The sequence below is a fragment of the Danio rerio genome, chromosome 15, assembly GCF_052040795.2.
Source record: "Danio rerio strain M-AB ecotype USA chromosome 15, GRCz13ab, whole genome shotgun sequence".
In the NCBI taxonomy this organism is placed as follows: domain Eukaryota; kingdom Metazoa; phylum Chordata; class Actinopteri; order Cypriniformes; family Danionidae; genus Danio; species Danio rerio.
Genome location: NC_141035.1, coordinates 680,054 through 697,484, shown reverse-complemented (window position 1 = coordinate 697,484; position 17,431 = coordinate 680,054). Strand labels below are relative to the sequence as shown.

The window sequence follows — 17,431 nt, the reverse complement described above, 5'->3', positions numbered from 1 at the left end:
TCTAAAACATAATAATAATAGTATAAATCACAAGCCAGAATCTCACACGCTCTTAATAGTTATTAATTTTTCCAGCAATCAGTGGCGTGTGTTGTGATTTTAGACACGGGACTTTTATCTCGGCTTGTCAGTGACGTCATCAGGCGGCGCCGCGCTCCTGTTTGTTGTGAATCTACTCGAGAAAGGTTTGTGTTTATAATCATTTTATCGATTATATAAATGTGTCCCGTTCAGGCAAGATTACAGCTGTTGAATGATTTATACAGTAACGCCATTATTATTGAATATATTGATGAATGTAATGTTTTATTAAGCGTTAATGAACGTTATTCTGCCTCTTCCACATCTGAATAACAGTAAAGCTGCGTTTATTTTCTGTCTTTATATCATAAATCAGTTCATCATCAACACCAAATCAGTCTCTGGAGAACAGAGATGAGGACAAGAGACTTTTATTTTAAACTGAGACAAAGCCAGAGATTGAGTCATTTTCCTCTGTTAATGATGCTCTTCATCTTGTCCAAACCCACAGAACAGCAGATTATTATAAAGATGGCGTTTATTAAAGAGGAGAGTGAAGACATCAAGATTGAAGAAACATTCACAGTCAAACATGAAGAGACTGAAGAAGCTTTCAGAGTCAAACATGAAGATCCTGAGGAACAAACAGGTTGGTTTTCATCCTCAAAGCTCAACATTTGATCCTCATTCAGATCTGCAGCTCTACACTGATCAATATTTCTCAGTAAACTGCTTTATCTGACATCATATTCATCATATTTAACATCCGCTGAAGAGAACTTGGCGCAAATTGCTAATTTAGACATCTCAAGTCAGAGAGTAAACATAAACTTAGCTTTTATTCACTGATAACTGAGTTTAGACAAAGACTGCCAGGAGATTGGTTAAGAATAGATTTAGTGCAGATACATTAAAGCTTGACTGTGTGCACGAGTTTCGCTCTTCGCGTCTAACCAGTGCAGATACAGTGGATGCTCCTCGAATGTGACACTTCTTAAACTTAAATGGAAACTTCATCAAACCCAGAGCGTATCAAGCCGTTTGGTCAGTGTATCTTTTGCTCATTGAATTTAATTTTAGAAATGGATATTAAAAAACGAGCCATTTTTATTATTCATTCATTTTCTTGTCGGCTTAGTCTCTTTATTAATCTGGGGTTGCCACAGCAGAATGAACTGCCAAGTCATCCAGCAAGTTTTTACGCAGCGCATGCCCTTCCAGCCTGCAACCCATCTCTGGGAAACATCCACACACACACTTATACACTACGGTCAATTTAGCCTACCCAATTCACCTGTACCGCATGTGTTTGGACTGTGGGGGAAACCGGAGCACCTGGAGGAAACCCACGCGAACACAGGGAGAACATGCAAACTCCACACAGAAACACCAACTGAGCCGATGCTCGAACCAGCGACCTTCTTGCTGTGAGGCAACAGCACTACCTACTGCGCCACTGCTTTGCCAGTTTTTATTTTTGTTTTAAAAGTAAAAAACAAATATTGAAATACAGTGCATTTTTTGACATTCGCTTTTGATTATTAAAACAAAAATAAAGCTTTTCTTTTTCATGGTGAAAAATGGAAAAGCAAAATTCAAAAATCATTTGATTTTCATTTTCTTTTCTTTTTTTTTTTTAGAATCACAAAAAATAAAGTCACTAGACACAAAAATGAATAAAGGCTTGTTTTATATTCCAAAACCAGATAGACCGACTCATTCACGCTGCTGCCACACACAGGTTAGCCTACTGTAGGCAGTTATTATTTCCCACTTAATAATGTTATAAGAGGCATTTTCTTGTGATAATGAGATTTTGTTAATACATATTTTCCTCATTAAAGCCGGTTATAAGGAACAACATAATTGACGAGATATGCATTATTTGCATGGCAGAACAGTTTTCCAAAAAAAAAGTTTATTGTTAAAATCAGTTCCACTTCAGGAGTGACAGTAACATTGGACATTCATTAGGAATTATTGCTCATCTATTTGTGTTTTATATATATATATATATATATATATACCTATATCGCTATACTAGCAACCTTCTTGCTGTAAGGCGAAAGCACTACCTACTGCACCACCGCGTCGCCATAATTTCAATTTATGTATTGAAAATCTGCTGCAATGGACGAGGCAGTGGCGCAGTGGGTAGCACGTTCGCCTCACAGCAAGAAGGTCGCTGGTTCGAACCTCGGCTCAGTTGGCGTTTCTGTGTGGAGTTTGCATGTTCTCCCTGCCTTCGTGTGGGTTTCCTCCGGGTGCTCCGGTTTCCCCCACAGTTCAAAGACATGCGGTACAGGTGAATTGGGTAGACTAAAATTGTCCGTAGTGTGTGTGTGTGTGTGTGAATGTGTGTGTGGATGTTTCCCAGAGATGGGTTGCGGCTGGAAGGGCATCCGCTGCATAAAAAGTTGCTGGATAAGTTGGCGGTTCATTCCGCTGTGGCGACCCCGGATTAATAAAGGGACTAAGCTGACAAGAAAATGAATGAATGAATGAATGAACTCTGCTGCAATTTGCAGATGGCTATATGAAATAATGAATAGCTTGCATGTATTGTCAAAATAAAGGTTGTTTCATTTAAAACATGCAAACAAAAAATAAATATATAGCCTAAAACCGGCCCTTATATGAGAAATGTCATCTTACTGAGGAAAATATGTCTTAACAAAATCCTGTTATCACAAGAAAATACCTTTTATTACAGTGTTAAGTGAAAATACACGTGTATAGTAAGCTAGCAGGTCAGCATTACATCACCATAAATGAGTTGGACGATCTGGTTTCAGAATATTAAAAAAAACAAGTCTTTATTCATTTTTCTTTTCTGGTGATTTTATTGTTTTTATTCGAAATAAAAAATCATTTTTGAAATTTGCTTTTCCGTTTTTCACCATGAAAAAGAAAAATGAGCCATTTTTTTTATTTTCGTTTTAAAATTCAAAATCAAAAAACGCCTCAAACTTCAATATTGGTTTTTAAATTTTAAAACGTAAATAAAAAACGTCTTGTTTTTCTTTTTCAATATCTGTTTCTGAAATGAAAATCCAGTGAACAAACAATACACTGATCTTATTTGTGCTCGGCTGGGGAGCAAGTTAATATAATCATGTAAATTATACAAATAAGAAAAAAAAAGCTCAATAAACCTTTAACCACAAGCAAAGGAGATAAAATGCTGCGTACAGATGAACTCAAAACTGACCATATTGATCTGGTTAGCTCTCAGTGCTAGTTTTGCGATAAACAATTTATCTGTGCATGTCATTAAGAAAATAACAAATAGTTTGCCCTCGTCTGCAATAACACTTCCTGTTTGTGTTCAGATAAATTCTCAGATCAGGTCTGATAGGAGGAGTTGGGCGTGGCTAACGCACATAATCAGCTGTCAGTTTTTACATCAGATATGGTGAGGAGGAGGAGTCTGTTAGGCTGTAATAACTCTCCCCAAACCCTTTTCCCTATCTTCCTGAATGACACGCCTACTTTACTACATCCAATCAGCTCGCAGTACACCCACTGTCTTCTCGTTTATTAATCCTGATCTTTCTTAGAGTGTCTTTGTCTTTACTTCAAAATGGAAAACAATGCGTATAACATTTTCAGGTGTATACTATTGCATTTTAATCTAGAGTTTATCGATTTAATTCTACAAAAGCATTGTGTATGTAGGCGTCATGCAAAGTGTTACTCACAGTACAGTACAATGGATACGGCAACATTTTACCAAAATGCTATTATCTGATTTACACCCATGTATTCGTCTTTATTCTCCACTGTAGACCTGATGCAACTCAAAGAGGAGAGTCAAGATCAGGATGAGATTGAAGAGGAGGATCAATATGAGGAAATATCTGAAGAGGAACCAGAACAGAGAAGAACGTCTTCAGAAACAACAGCTCAGATGACCGAATCTAATACCTGCCCTCAGTGTGGAAAGAGTTTCACTAGGAAACAATCCTTTACAAACCACATGAGGATTCACACTGAGGAAAAGCTTTACACCTGCCAACACTGTGGAAAGAGTTACACTCGGAAACAAACGTTTACAAACCACATAAGAAATCACACTGGAGAAAGGCCGTACACTTGTCAACACTGTGGAAAGAGTTTCATATGCAAACAAAACCTTAAAAACCACATGAAGGTTCACACTGGAGTAAAGCCCTACACTTGCCTTGAGTGTGGAAAGAGTTTCACCCGGAGACAAAACCTTACGGAGCATATAAGGATTCACACTGGAGAAAAGCTTCACGGTTGCCCTCAGTGTGGGAAGAGCTTCACTTGGAAAAAAACCCTTATTGAGCATATGAAGGTTCACAGTCGAGAGTCTGCTAAGAGGACAGAGTTTCAGATATAAACAGTCCTTTGAGTCCCATGTTATGCTTCATAATATATAAAACACCTGTCGATTGTGTGGCAAGGACTTAACGTGCAGAGATTCACACTGGAGATAAGCTGGTATGTGTTTTGAAATTGTGAGTATAAAGTAAATCTTTCAGTCATCAGTGTTGAGTTTCATATACAGGAATCATGTAATAACTCACACCAGAGGAAAGTCCTAAAATCATTCACATTCGAGCCCTAACTCTGGCCTGGCTCCAGCATGGGGCCCCGTTTGCATCATACTGGTCTTCAATTAGGCTGTAAGTGGTTTTTTAACTACACTTAGGGTGCTTTCACATCTGTAGTTCGCTTCATTTGGTCCGGATCAAGGGTAATAAATGACACATTGTTGCATCTTCTGCCGTCTTTGGGTTGTTTTCACACCACACTGCTGGCTTTGGTCTGAACCAGTTGAAACAAACCAAAATGCAGTCATCTGACAAAATCCACATCTCTCATTGGCCAGATGTTGTTGAACATAGTTCCTAAACTGCTTATTGATTGGTCAGAATTCACGTGCGGGAAAATGCCAATGAACTCCCGCAAGTAAACAAAACCTTTTACTCTGGAGGGGCGACTGCGCTGGCTGATAGTATCCCTGCTTTAGACAAACTATACATTACGAGAATGTAGCGCAGCCGCGGCTGGAAAACAGTGTTTAGTGCATCACTCGTCACTTCAGGAGGAGGCGTGAATTAATTTAGCTAAACTGCGACATGGTCATCTTGCGGAAATATTACCAACGATCCATCAGCTAATGTTTATCCCTCTCTCTTTTTCTCTCTCTGTTGGTAAAGCATGTCAACAAATATTTTTCCTCCATATCCCATAATGCACAGCGCATCGGCCTACGGCAGCTGGATTAGTCCAAAAGGCGCAGTACTTTTTGCAGTGGACCTGTTTCAGTACGCATCATATTCTCACCGCAAACGAACCGCTCCAGGGTTCGTTTGAAAGCATACCGAGAGCACCTCTTCAAGCAGGTCTCGATACGCTTATTTGGTCCGCTTTTGGTGCGCACTCGAGTACGATTGCTGCATTCTCACCTGCCCAAACCAACCGCACCAAAAGGGAAACAAACTCTAGTGCGATTCAATCCAACTAAATAAGGCAGGTGTGAAAACACCCTTAGACCTGTTACCTAGGACCACTTTGGCTTGGCAGACAATAGCAGAGGCATTTAATCCCAGACAACACCGCTTCTAACATCATTCAGGCACTAAAACCCCTACAACACGATAAGGTGCCATTTCAAGGTGAGGTAGCGCTGAATTAATCTACTTATCTAGAGTTTTCATTCAGACAATAGATACAGACAGAAACAGACACCTGTAGAAAACTCTCGGTAGACAATTCCAGAAACATTTGTGATTTGTTATGCAGCTTCATGATGACATTGTGCATCATAGACGTCACATGATTATTGATTGTGGTGCAAAATGTAGTCTGACATATTTGTTACTCGAGACGCATCAAGATTTTATCTACAACCCCAAATCAGAAAAAGATTGGCACAGTATGGAAAACACAAATAAAAAAGAAAGTGATTTACGAATTTACTTTGACTTGTATTTCATTGTAGACAAAACAAAAAATGTTATTTAATGTGTTCCTCATGATTTTCCCAGTTTTGGTTTCTGCGACAGACTTCAGAAACAGCTGTGACAGGAGCAGGTTAGGGCAGTAATCAGGTAAACTAGTTATGATGTGATTTGAAACAGGTGATGTCAACAGGTGAGTGTAAATATGATTTAGTACAAGAGCAGCATCCAAGAAAGGTCTAGCCCTTTAGGAGCAAAGATGGGCCGAGGATTGCTAGTTTGGCCAGTCAAGTTATTGAAATGTTTAATCACAAAGTTCCTCAGTGAAAGAGAGGAAGACATGTGGATATTTCACCTTCAACAGTGCAGAACATCATTAAAAGAGGAATCTGGAGAAATTTCAGTGCGTAAAGGACAAGGGCGCAAGCCTAAGCTGAACAACTGTGATCGCCGATCCCTCAGGGGGCGCTGCATCAGGAATCCTCATTCAACTGTAGGCCTTATCACCGCATGGGCCCTAGACTGTTTTGGCAAACCTTTGTCAAGTACCACAATTTGTAGTTACATCCACAAATGCCAGTGAAAACTCATGCGGGCATTTATTTATATTTTTATATATATATATATATATATATATATATATATATATATATATATATATATATATATATATATATATATATGCACACACACACACAAAATGTTTTATCAGTATATTTTATGCTCATTTTGAATACTTGATACTTGTATATAATATTTTTATATTAAATTAGCATTTTAATACAGAGATACAAAAGAATTATAAAATATATATATTTGATACATTGTTAATTTTTCAGAATTTTGCACCCTTTATTTTAAGTGGTTATTAATCTTTTCAGCAAATCAGTGGCTTGTATTTAGTGATTTTTAGACACGGGACTTTTATCTCGCGTGTCAGTGACGTCATCAGGTGGCGCCGCACTCCTGTTTGTTGTGAATCTACTCGAGAAAGGTTTGTGTTTATAATCATTTTATCGATTATATAAATGTTTCCCGTTCAGGCAAGATTACAGCTGTTGAATGATTTATTCAGTGACGCCATTATTATTGAATATATTGATGAATGTAATGTTTTATTAAGCGTTAATGAACGTTATTCTGACTCTTCCACATCTGAATAACAGTAAAGCTGCGTTTATTTTCTGTCTTTATATCCTAAATCAGTTCATCATCAACACCAAATCAGTCTCTGGAGAACAGAGATGAGGACAAGAGACTTTTATTTTAAACTGAGACAAAGCCAGAGATTGAGTCATTTTCCTCTGTTAATGATGCTCTTCATCTTGTCCAAACCCACAGAACAGCAGATTATTATAAAGATGGCGTTTATTAAAGAGGAGAGTGAAGACATCAAGATTGAAGAAACATTCACAGTCAAACATGAAGAGACTGAAGAAGCTTTCAGAGTCAAACATGAAGATCCTGAGGAACAAACAGGTTGGTTTTCATCCTCAAAGCTCAACATTTGATCCTCATTCAGATCTGCAGCTCTACACTGATCAATATTTCTCAGTAAACTGCTTTATCTGACATCATATTAATCATATTTAACATCCGCTGAAGAGAACTTTGCACAGACGACCAACTTGTGTGATTAAACACTGTCACACTTTATTTTGATGGTCTGCATGTTGAATGTAAGTTACACTGCATCTACATGCCAACTCATTCTCATTAGATTATCAGTAGACTGTAAGGTTGGGGTTGGTGTAAGTTGACATGTACTTGCAGAGTTTCTTATAGTCAGTGAAATATCTGTTGAAGGAGCAAAATCAGCAGATATGAAGCAGACAGTTTACTAATATTCTAATAGACCATCAACATAAAGTACTACCATCAACACTGTTTAGGAGACTGTTCAACTTTTACACATGATGAACCGATCAGCCCTGAAGTGCCAGGCAGAACTAAGCACTGATACTGGTTTGTTAGAGATCCTGCTGAGTTTATTACATCTGAGAGACTGTGGTGTATGTTACACCCTAGTCTTAGCTGCATTGCACGGTGAATACACAGATGTACTGTATTAAAACAACTAATACTAGTTTATGCAATTTTAAAACATATACAACACAAACATATTGTAAGGTTTAAGAACCTCAAATGGACTCTTCACTTGTGTGTTTATACACCAGTATTTGCCTCCACACGTCATTAATGCTGATAAAACATTTTTGAATGATCTTCTTTCATGTGATAAATTTCTGATCTTTTGCATTATAGTTTTATTTATTAATCACCCAGTATAATTACTTTCGAAAATATTTGTTAAATGAAGACAACAGTCTACAAACCCCTTAGTTAAAAAAAAAAAAAAAATATATATATATATATATAGTAATTTTTTGCGATTAAAAATGACTGATTTTGTGGTGGTAATTCCCAGTAAGTTGCAGACAATTTTGTGATTAAGAAAATGTATATAAATATTAAAAAATAAAAAATAATAGTAATATATCGTCATTGCGACGTACTTACAATTTTTGAGAGGTGCGCGTCAGCAACACCGACAGCCACGGCTATGCGTACACATTTAGGCTGCGCCGTAGCATATGCGTACTCTTGACGCAGAGGTATTAATCAGCTTTAATTCAGTCATGTCCAGCAGCCGGCGCCCTTAAACCAATCTCCATCATTGTAAACCATTTGCTTCTCTGTTCCATTGCTCCGTTTGATAGATGTTTGCTCTCACTTAATTTTGCAATATGATCAGGGCTGGAGCTGAACTCAGCAAGGCAGATCTCCAGCAACAGGATTGAGCACCTGTGCTTTAGAGAATTTGGATTTCCAAAGTTATGTGTTTGTGTTTTATGTGAATGCTAAAGCTAAAAGTTGTGCCTCTAGCTTAGATTTACACTCACAGAGTGTGTCTGCCTCCTCAACGCTTATAAGAAGGCTGTTCTAAAGTTTAGATGTCAGATATGAATGGGAAGGATCTACTGCCTAAAGTCAATTTTGAGCATAGTGGACGTGAGGGGCTGTAATACTCCAGGAGCTCATTCAAATAATGGGGAGCCAAGCCATTCAGGGCTTTGTAGGTTGTCAGTTGGATTTAAAAATGTATATGATGTTTAATTGGGAGTCAATGAGCTTGAAGTATAAATCGGGTGGGTCTGTCCTGGTGCCAAGGCACCAAAATGGTTGTAAACTCATAAGCGAAGCCCAGGAGACTCTGGTTGAACTGGATTCTTTATTGAGAACTTGATATTTGTTGCAGTCATCCAGAAGTCTTTCTAGTGCAGTGTTGCACAATATTCTCTTTATTTTAGGGGTCTATGGTACATAGAGGTGGAGACAAATCTAAATAAAGCATGCATTAGATGTACAGGAGTCAAACTTTCTCAGCCCTGATCTCATCAGCCTAACAGTACTAATTCAAATGTATTGGTGCTGCTAATCCAGTCAGCCTGGCAGTATTGCCCTGAACTTCAGAGGGACAAATGTGCTGTCATTGGGAACCTGCTCAATGGTCAGGAAGTACAAATAGTTAATAGGGTAATGTCTCAGACACTTGGGCTGCCAGACCTGGGGCCTCATGTACTAAGACTTGCGTGGAAATCATACTAAAACATTGCGTACGCACAAAGCTGTAAATGTGCGTACGCAGAAAAAATTTCAGATGTATGAAACACTGCGTATGCTGAATCTCACGCATATTCTTTTGTACATCCGAATGAATGTGAAACTGAGCGCAACATGCACGAGCGCAAAACCCCTCCCTGCCTCCTCCCCCGTATGAATATGCTAATGACTCTACTTTGGCAAAACCCAACGCAAAAGTAATGTCAAAAGCAAGCAAAATAAGAAACTTTGAACAGAATGTGAACTGGAGGTGCTGCTTTCAGAGGTAGACCGGAGAAAATGATGTTATTTGCAAGTTTGTTCTCCGGAATTAACAACAAAAGAAAAAAAATAGAGTGGGAGAGTTTAGCTGATGCAGTTAACACAGTTGGGTCTGAACATCGCACTGTGGAGTTAAAAGAGAAATAGTGTGATTAATAGGTGTAAAATGTTGCAGTACCCAAAACAGTATCAGTGGCGCAGCTCGTAAGACGTTCGAGGATGAACTCGGTTCGAATCCAGCGTCTGATGAACTCTTTCTTATTTTTTCCCCCGCTACATATCAGATTTTGCCTACTATTTATCACGAGAAAGACAAGTAGGAATCATCAATAAGTTTGTGCATCATATTTTATTTGCACATCTATTGAATGGAAATGTTTCTGATTCACGCATGCAAATTCATCTTCAGATAGTGTCTTTATAGCAATGTCTGTGCGGTAGATCGCTCAGATTACATTGGGAAAACAGGCGACCGCTGCAAATTGTGCTTTAATGTTTGGCTGGTCAACTGTATGGTATGGAAACCTTATATACCTGCTAGATGAACCCGTCTCATACAGCTGCCATTGCAAGGCTCAGACACTTAGTAGAGAGGAATTTAACACAACTGCCTCTAGGAGTCGCCAATGGAAATAAAACACACACACACAAAAAATGTGTGTACGCCTGCCATGAAGCTGGCGTGGAGCTGCGCACATTCCCACGTTCAGTTCATCGTTAGTAAATCCAATTGTGAGCGATTCTGAGCGTGAAACCTGGTGTACGCAAAGTTTTTGTGTGTACGCAGCGTTGATACATGAGGCTCCTGGTCTTTCTTAGAATGCCTTCGTCTTTACTTCAAAATGTAAAACAATGTGAATAACATTTGTAGTTGTATACTATTAGGTTTTAACTGAGATTTTATAAATTTGTAACTCCACATAAGCATTTTATAAAGGCTTCATGCAAAGTGTTACCCACAGCGTAGTACAGTACAATGGATACGGCAACATTTGACCAAAATACATACAAATCTACTTTAATTGAAAAACGGTATGTTATTATCTGATTTACACCCTTGTATTTCTCGTTTTTCCCCACTGTAGACCTGATGCCACTCAAAAAGGAAAGTCAAGATCAGAATGAAATTGAAGAGAAACACCAACATAAGAAAATACCTGAAGAACGAGAACAGAGAAAAACCTCTTCAGAAAGAACAGCACAGATGACCGAATCTAATACATGCCATGAGTGTGGAAAGAGTTTCACTAGGAAACAATCCTTTACAAAACACATGAGAGTTCATACTGGAGCAAAACCCTACACTTGCAGTCAGTGTGGAAAGAGTTTCACTTGGAAACAAAACCTTACGATGCATATGATGATTCACACTGGAGAAAAGCCCCACGCCTGCCTGTACTGTGAAAAGAGTTTCATTAGTAAACAAAGCCTTACAAACCACATGGAGGTTCACACTGGGGGAAAACCTCACACTTGCCATCAGTGTGGAAAGAGTTTCACTTGGAAACAATACCTTACACAGCACATGAGGATCCACACTGGAGAAAAGCCTCACAGTTGTCAACAGTGTGGAAAATGTTTCACTTGGAAACAATCTTATAAAAATCATATGAGAAATCACACTAAAGAAAGGCCTTACGTTTGCCAACAGTGTGGGAAGAGTTTCATTTGGAAACAAAACCTTAAAAACCACATGAATGCTCACACTGGAGAAAAGCTGTACAGCTGTCAATACTGTGGAAAGAGTTTCACTTGGAAGCAAAGCCTTACAGACCATTTGAAGATCCACTCTGGAGTAAAGCCGCACAGTTGCCATCAGTGTGGGAAGAGCTTCATTTGGAAACAAAACCTTATTGAGCATATGAAGGTTCACAGTCGATGTGCATCATAGACGTCACACGATTATTGTTAGTGGCACAAATTGTAGTCAGACTTATTTGATACCCGAGACAAAGTAGTGATTTACAAATTTACTTTTGACTTGCATTTCGTTGCAGACAACACAACAAACACTATATAACATGTTCCTCGTGATTTTTATGTTTCTTTTTTTTTTTTTTTAAATAAACACTTTGTTTAAACAGTTGTGGCAGGAAAAGTTGTAATCAGGTAAATTCGTTAAAGGATGTGATGTGACAGGTGACTTTAATTATGATTTGGTACAAATGCAGCAACCAAGAAAGGTCTAGTCCAGGGGTGTCCAAACTTGGTTCTGGAGGGCCGGTGTCCTGCAGATTTTAGCTCCAACTTGCTTCAACACACCTACAAGGATGTTTCTAGAAAGCCTAGTAAGAGCTTGATTAGGTGTGTGTGATTGAGGTTGGAACTAAACTTTGCAGGACACCGGCCCTCCAGGACCGAGTTTGGACACCCCTGGTCTACTCCTTTAGGAGCAAAGACGGGTAGATCAAATGTGACCCAGATCATCGTCACCGTGCTGGTTTTTGTTTACTGCACCGACAAATATGTTAGCATGATGCCAAACTACATCTGAGGCTGTAAAGATAATGACAGCATGTTTTAGGTCTGCCATTTGAACTCTCCACAGATCGTTAGCCCAATTTCCACCAAATTTGGCTCAGAGCATGCTGCCAAAAGGTTACAGAATTTCCTGTTGCTCTGTAGCTTGTTTAGGATGTGGCCGCTGGGCTGCTTGTCCCTAATAGTTGCTTTATTTAGTTTTTATTTCAATACTTTTTACTGTAGACTAGTTTCATTGACTGTTCTTAATTTAGTTTCTTCATTTAATGTGATTTTTCTTTTAAGTTAGCGTAAATTTTTTTGGACTAATAGTTTTAGATTATGTTTTTATTCAGTAAAATAACCTTGCTCCAACTTAATTCAAGTTTGGAATCAACTGATCAGATTCAGGACCATTGATTTCCCATAGACTGATATTGCCTGGGTTTCTTCAGGTCATATTTAGTTATTGTGTGTAATTCGCATTAATGCGAGAGTCCTCCGGCCTTTGCTGGACGTTTACTGCTAAACAGTGACGTGATCAGCAGTAAATCTTCAGCAAAAGCCAGAGGACCCTCTCTCTTGTGAGTGAGCAATGTGTAATGCTGCGTTCACACCAGACGTGGATGACGCATCAAGCTCCACTGATTTACATGTTGTACATGTTGACGTGATGTATATTACAGGTGGGAGAAAATAACTGAGGTTAGATTCCCTAACAATCCTGAATCGATTCTGTGTTGAAATCATGATGTCATGAGCACATGCTCTAAGCAGAAAATATAAGCTTATGAATGTCTTAAACGTATCTACAAATAATTAGAAGGAAATGAGTTTCTTAAAGCTTGTGATAACCTTTTTTCTTAACGATTGAGGCTTTGTAAAGTTTTTTTGTTCTTCTCTTTAATACTTTTTTGTTATTGTATTTTCTCTTCAATGCAGTGATGTTATTATTTTTGTATTCAATAATAAAAGAGGATTTTGCACTCTTCATTTTAAGTGGTTATTTTTCCAGCAAATCAGTGGCGTGTGTTGTGATTTTAGACACGGGACTTTTATCTCGCGTGTCAGTGACGTCATCAGGCGGCGCCGCGCTCCTGTTTGTTGTGAATCTACTCGAGAAAGGTTTGTGTTTATAATCATTTTATCGATTATATAAATGTTTCCTGTTAAGGCAAGATTACAGCTGCTGAATGATTTATACTGTAACGCCATTATTCTTGAATATATTGATGAATGTAATGTTTTATTAAGCGTTAATGAACGTTATTCTGACTCTTCCACATCTGAATAACAGTAAAGCTGCGTTTATTTTCTGTCTTTATATCATAAATCAGTTCATCATCAACACCAAATCAGTCTCTGGAGAACAGAGATGAGGACAAGAGACTTTTATTTTAAACTGAGACAAAGCCAGAGATTGAGTCATTTTCCTCTGTTAATGATGCTCTTCATCTTGTCCAAACCCACAGAACAGCAGATTATTATAAAGATGGCGTTTATTAAAGAGGAGAGTGAAGACATCAAGATTGAAGAAACATTCACAGTGAAACATGAAGAGACTGAAGAAGCTTTCAGAGTCAAACATGAAGATCCTGAGGAACAAACAGGTTGGTTTTCATCCTTAAAGCTCAACATTTGATCCTCATTCAGGTCTGCAGCTCGACACTGATCAATATTTCTCAGTAAACTGCTTTATCTGACATCATATTCATCATATTTAACATCCGCTGAAGAGAACTTTGCACAGACGACCAACTTGTGTGATTAAACACAGTCACACTTTATTTTGATGGTCTGCATGTTGAATGTAAGTTACACTGCATCTACATGCCAACTCATTCTCATTAGATTATCAGTAGACTGTTAGATTAGGGTTGGTGTAAGTTGACATGTACTTGCAGAGTTTCTTATAGTCAGTTAATTATCTGTTGAAGGAGCAGTATCAGCAGATATGAAGCAGACAGTTTACTAATACTCTAATAGACCATCAACATAAAGTACTACCATCAACACTGTTTAGGAGACGATTCGACTTTTACACATGATGAACTGATCAGAGCTAAAGTGCCAGGCAGATCTGAGCACTGATACTGGTTTGTATTTTGAGAGTGAAACATTTTAGGAAAGATGAAGTAACGTAACTCATTTATTTTCTTAACGTTAATCTGTTTGGATGCTTCATTTTTATCTTGCACCTAAATCACAGAGTTCTGGTAACAAACCTGTTTCTGAACCTGCTGAGTTTATTGCATCTGAGAGACTGGTGTTTACAGTTGAAGTCAGATTTATTAACCCCCTTGTTTATTTTTTTCCCAATTTCTGTGTAACGGAAAGCCGATTTCTCCAACACATTTCTAAATATAACAGTGTTAATAACTCTCTGAAAACTGATTTATTTTCTCTTTGTCATGATGACAGTAAATACTATTAGACTAGATATTCTTCAAGACACTTCTATACAGCTTAAAGTGACATGTAAAGGCTTCACTAGGGTAATTAGGGTAACTAGGCAGGTTAGGGTAATTAGACAAGCTATTGTATAACGATGGTTTGTTCTGAAGACTATCGAAATATATATCTTAAAGGGGCTAATAATATTGACCTTAAATGGTGTTTAAATATTAAAAACTGCTTTTATTTTAGCCGAAATAAAACAAATAAGACTTTCTCCAGAAGAAAAAACATTATCAGACATACTGTGAACATTTCCTTGCTCTATTCAACATCATTTGGGAAATATTTAAACAAGAAAAAAAATCACAGGGGGATGAATAATACTCAAGTTAACTGTATATATACTCTAGTCTAAACTACATTGCACTGTGAATACACAGATATACTGTATTAAAACAACAAATAACATGCATTTTTAAAACGTATATAACAAACATATCGTAAGGTTGTTGTTAATACACCAGGTTTTGCCTCCACAAGTCATTAATGCTGATAAAACATTTTTGCATGATCTTCTTTCATGTGATACGTTTCTGATCTTTTGCATTGTAGTTTTATTTATTTAAAGTTTGACTTTTTTCTATTAAAAACACTTCTTTTATTGGTCGGATGAAATATGCAAATTTTTTGAGATTGGAACTTTGGGTTTTCATGAGCTGTATGCCAAAATCATCAAAATTAAAACAATAAAAGGCTTTGAACAACTTCAGTTGTGTGTAATGAATCTAAAATATATGAAAGTCTAATGTTTATCAGTACATTACAGAAAATAATGAACTTTTTCATAATATGCACTTTTTGAAAAGGACCTGTATATAGGGTTCATGGAAAGTGTTATCCACAGCATAGTACAGTACAATGGACACGGCAACATTTTACCAAAATACATACAAATCTTGTATCTACTTCTATTGAGAGAATGGTATGTCGTTATCTGATTTACACCCAAGTATTTGTCTTTTTTCTCCACAGAAGATCTTATGCCACTCAAAGAGGAGAGTCAAGATCAGAATGAGACTGAAGAGGAGGATCAACATGAGAAAATATCTGAAGAAGAATCAGAACAGAGAAAAACCTCCTCAGACAGAACAGCACAGATGACCGAATCTAACACCTGCCATGAGTGTGGAAAGAGTTTCACTAGGAAACAATCCTTTACAAACCACATGAGGATTCACACTGGAGAAAAGCCTTACGCTTGCCAACAGTGTGGAAAGAGTTTCACTTCTAGACAATATCATAAAAACCACATGAAGGTTCACACTGGAGAAAAGCCCTACACCTGCCAACACTGTGGAAAAAGTTTCACTCGTAAAGAATCCTTTACAAACCACATGAGAATTCACGCTGGAGAAAAGCCTTACACCTGCCTGTACTGTGAAAAGAGCTTCACGTGTAAACTAAACCTTAAAAACCACATGATCGTACACACTGGAGCAAAACCTCACACTTGCCATCAGTGTGGAAAGAGTTTCACTTGGAAACAATACCTTGCCGAGCACATGAGGATTCACACTGGAGAAAAGCCTCACAGTTGTCAACAATGTGGAAAAAGTTTCACTTGGAAACAATCCTATAAAAGTCACATGAGAAATCACACTAAAGAAAGGCCTTACGTTTGCCAACAGTGTGGAAAGAGTTTCACTTGGAAACAAAACCTTAAAAAACACATGAATGTTCACACTGGAGAAAAGCTGTACAGCTGTCAATACTGTGGAAAGAGCTTCACTTGGAAGCAAAGCCTTACAGACCATTTGAAGATCCACTCTGGAGTAAAGCCGCACAGTTGCCCTCAGTGTGGGAAGAGCTTCACTTGGAAACAAAACCTTATTGAGCATATGAAGGTTCACAGTCGAGAGTCTGCTAAGGGGACAGAGTTTCAGATATAAACCACTTTTTGATTCCCACGTGATGCTTCATAATAGACAACAGCCTGAAATTGGTAGGAGAAAGTAATTAGTGTTGAGTTTCATATACAGAAATCATGTAGTAACTCACACCAGAGGAAAGTCCTAAAATCGTTCACATGTGAGCCCCAAACCCAGGCCTGGCTCCAGGGTGATTGTCCCGTTTGAGCCATATTGGTCCTCAATTTTGTTGTACTCATAAGAGGGGTTTGAACCACACTTAGACCTGTTACCTATGACCACTTTGGCTTGGGAGACAATAGCAGAGGCGTTTAATCCCAGACAACATAGCTTCTAACATCATTCAGGCACTAAAACCCCTACAACACGATAAGGTGCCATTTCAAGAAAAGGTAGCGCTGAATTAATCTACTTATCTAGAGTTTTCTGTCAGAAAAAAGAGACGGGCATACATGGAGAAACTGCCACCTGTAGAAAACTCTCAGTAGACAATTACAGAAACATTTGTAATGTGTTATGCAGCTTCATGAAGACATTGTGCATCATAGACGTCACATGATTATTGATTGTGTGGGCTCAGGACTACTGCGACAAACTTTTGTCAAATCCACAGTTTGTAGTTACATCTACAAATGCCATTGAAAACTGTACTGTGCCAAAAGCAAGCCCTATGTTAACAGTGTTTAAAAGCACCGTCGACTTCTCTGGGTTTTGGCCTCTGCCACTTGTGTGATATATCGTTTATTCAACAGTTTGACGGCATAATTGTGTATTCAAAAAAAAGAAAATAAAACTAGAGTCTATAAA

The 17,431-nt window shown here is 38.0% G+C and overlaps 2 protein-coding genes across 8 annotated transcripts; both read left to right on the top strand.

Annotated features, from left to right (window-relative positions):
* The first annotated feature begins 141 nt into the window (after nt 1-141).
* LOC137487710 (gastrula zinc finger protein XlCGF57.1-like) lies at nt 142-17,431 on the top strand. 3 transcript variants are annotated; one of them, NM_001441704.1, is given in 3 exon segments: nt 142-185; nt 533-670; nt 15,729-17,431. In NM_001441704.1, coding segments are annotated over 2 exon segments (1,035 nt in total). In that variant the 5' UTR covers nt 142-185; nt 533-552; the 3' UTR covers nt 16,646-17,431.
* Nucleotides 6,890-13,292, top strand: cabz01033180.1. Of its 5 annotated transcripts, none has more exons than XR_015508229.1 (4): nt 6,890-6,948; nt 7,296-7,433; nt 10,925-11,998; nt 12,179-13,292. XR_015508229.1 is itself a non-coding variant. In XM_087282313.1 (3 exons), the coding sequence occupies exons 2-3, from the start codon at nt 7,316-7,318 to the stop codon at nt 11,728-11,730; spliced, it is 924 nt and encodes a 307-aa protein (XP_087138439.1). In that variant the 5' UTR covers nt 6,893-6,948; nt 7,296-7,315; the 3' UTR covers nt 11,731-13,292.

What these genes read in the sequence shown, in the direction of transcription:
- cabz01033180.1 (XM_087282313.1), top strand. Translation starts at nt 7,316, where the DNA reads ATGGCGTTTATTAAAGAGGAGAGTGAAGACATCAAGATTGAAGAAACA. An exon ending in AGATCCTGAGGAACAAACAG is followed by an intron (nt 7,434 to 10,924) that starts GTTGGTTTTCAT and finishes TCCCCACTGTAG; the next exon opens with ACCTGATGCCACTCAAAAAG.
- LOC137487710 (XM_087282358.1), top strand. Translation starts at nt 13,792, where the DNA reads ATGGCGTTTATTAAAGAGGAGAGTGAAGACATCAAGATTGAAGAAACA. An exon ending in AGATCCTGAGGAACAAACAG is followed by an intron (nt 13,910 to 15,728) that starts GTTGGTTTTCAT and finishes TTTTCTCCACAG; the next exon opens with AAGATCTTATGCCACTCAAA.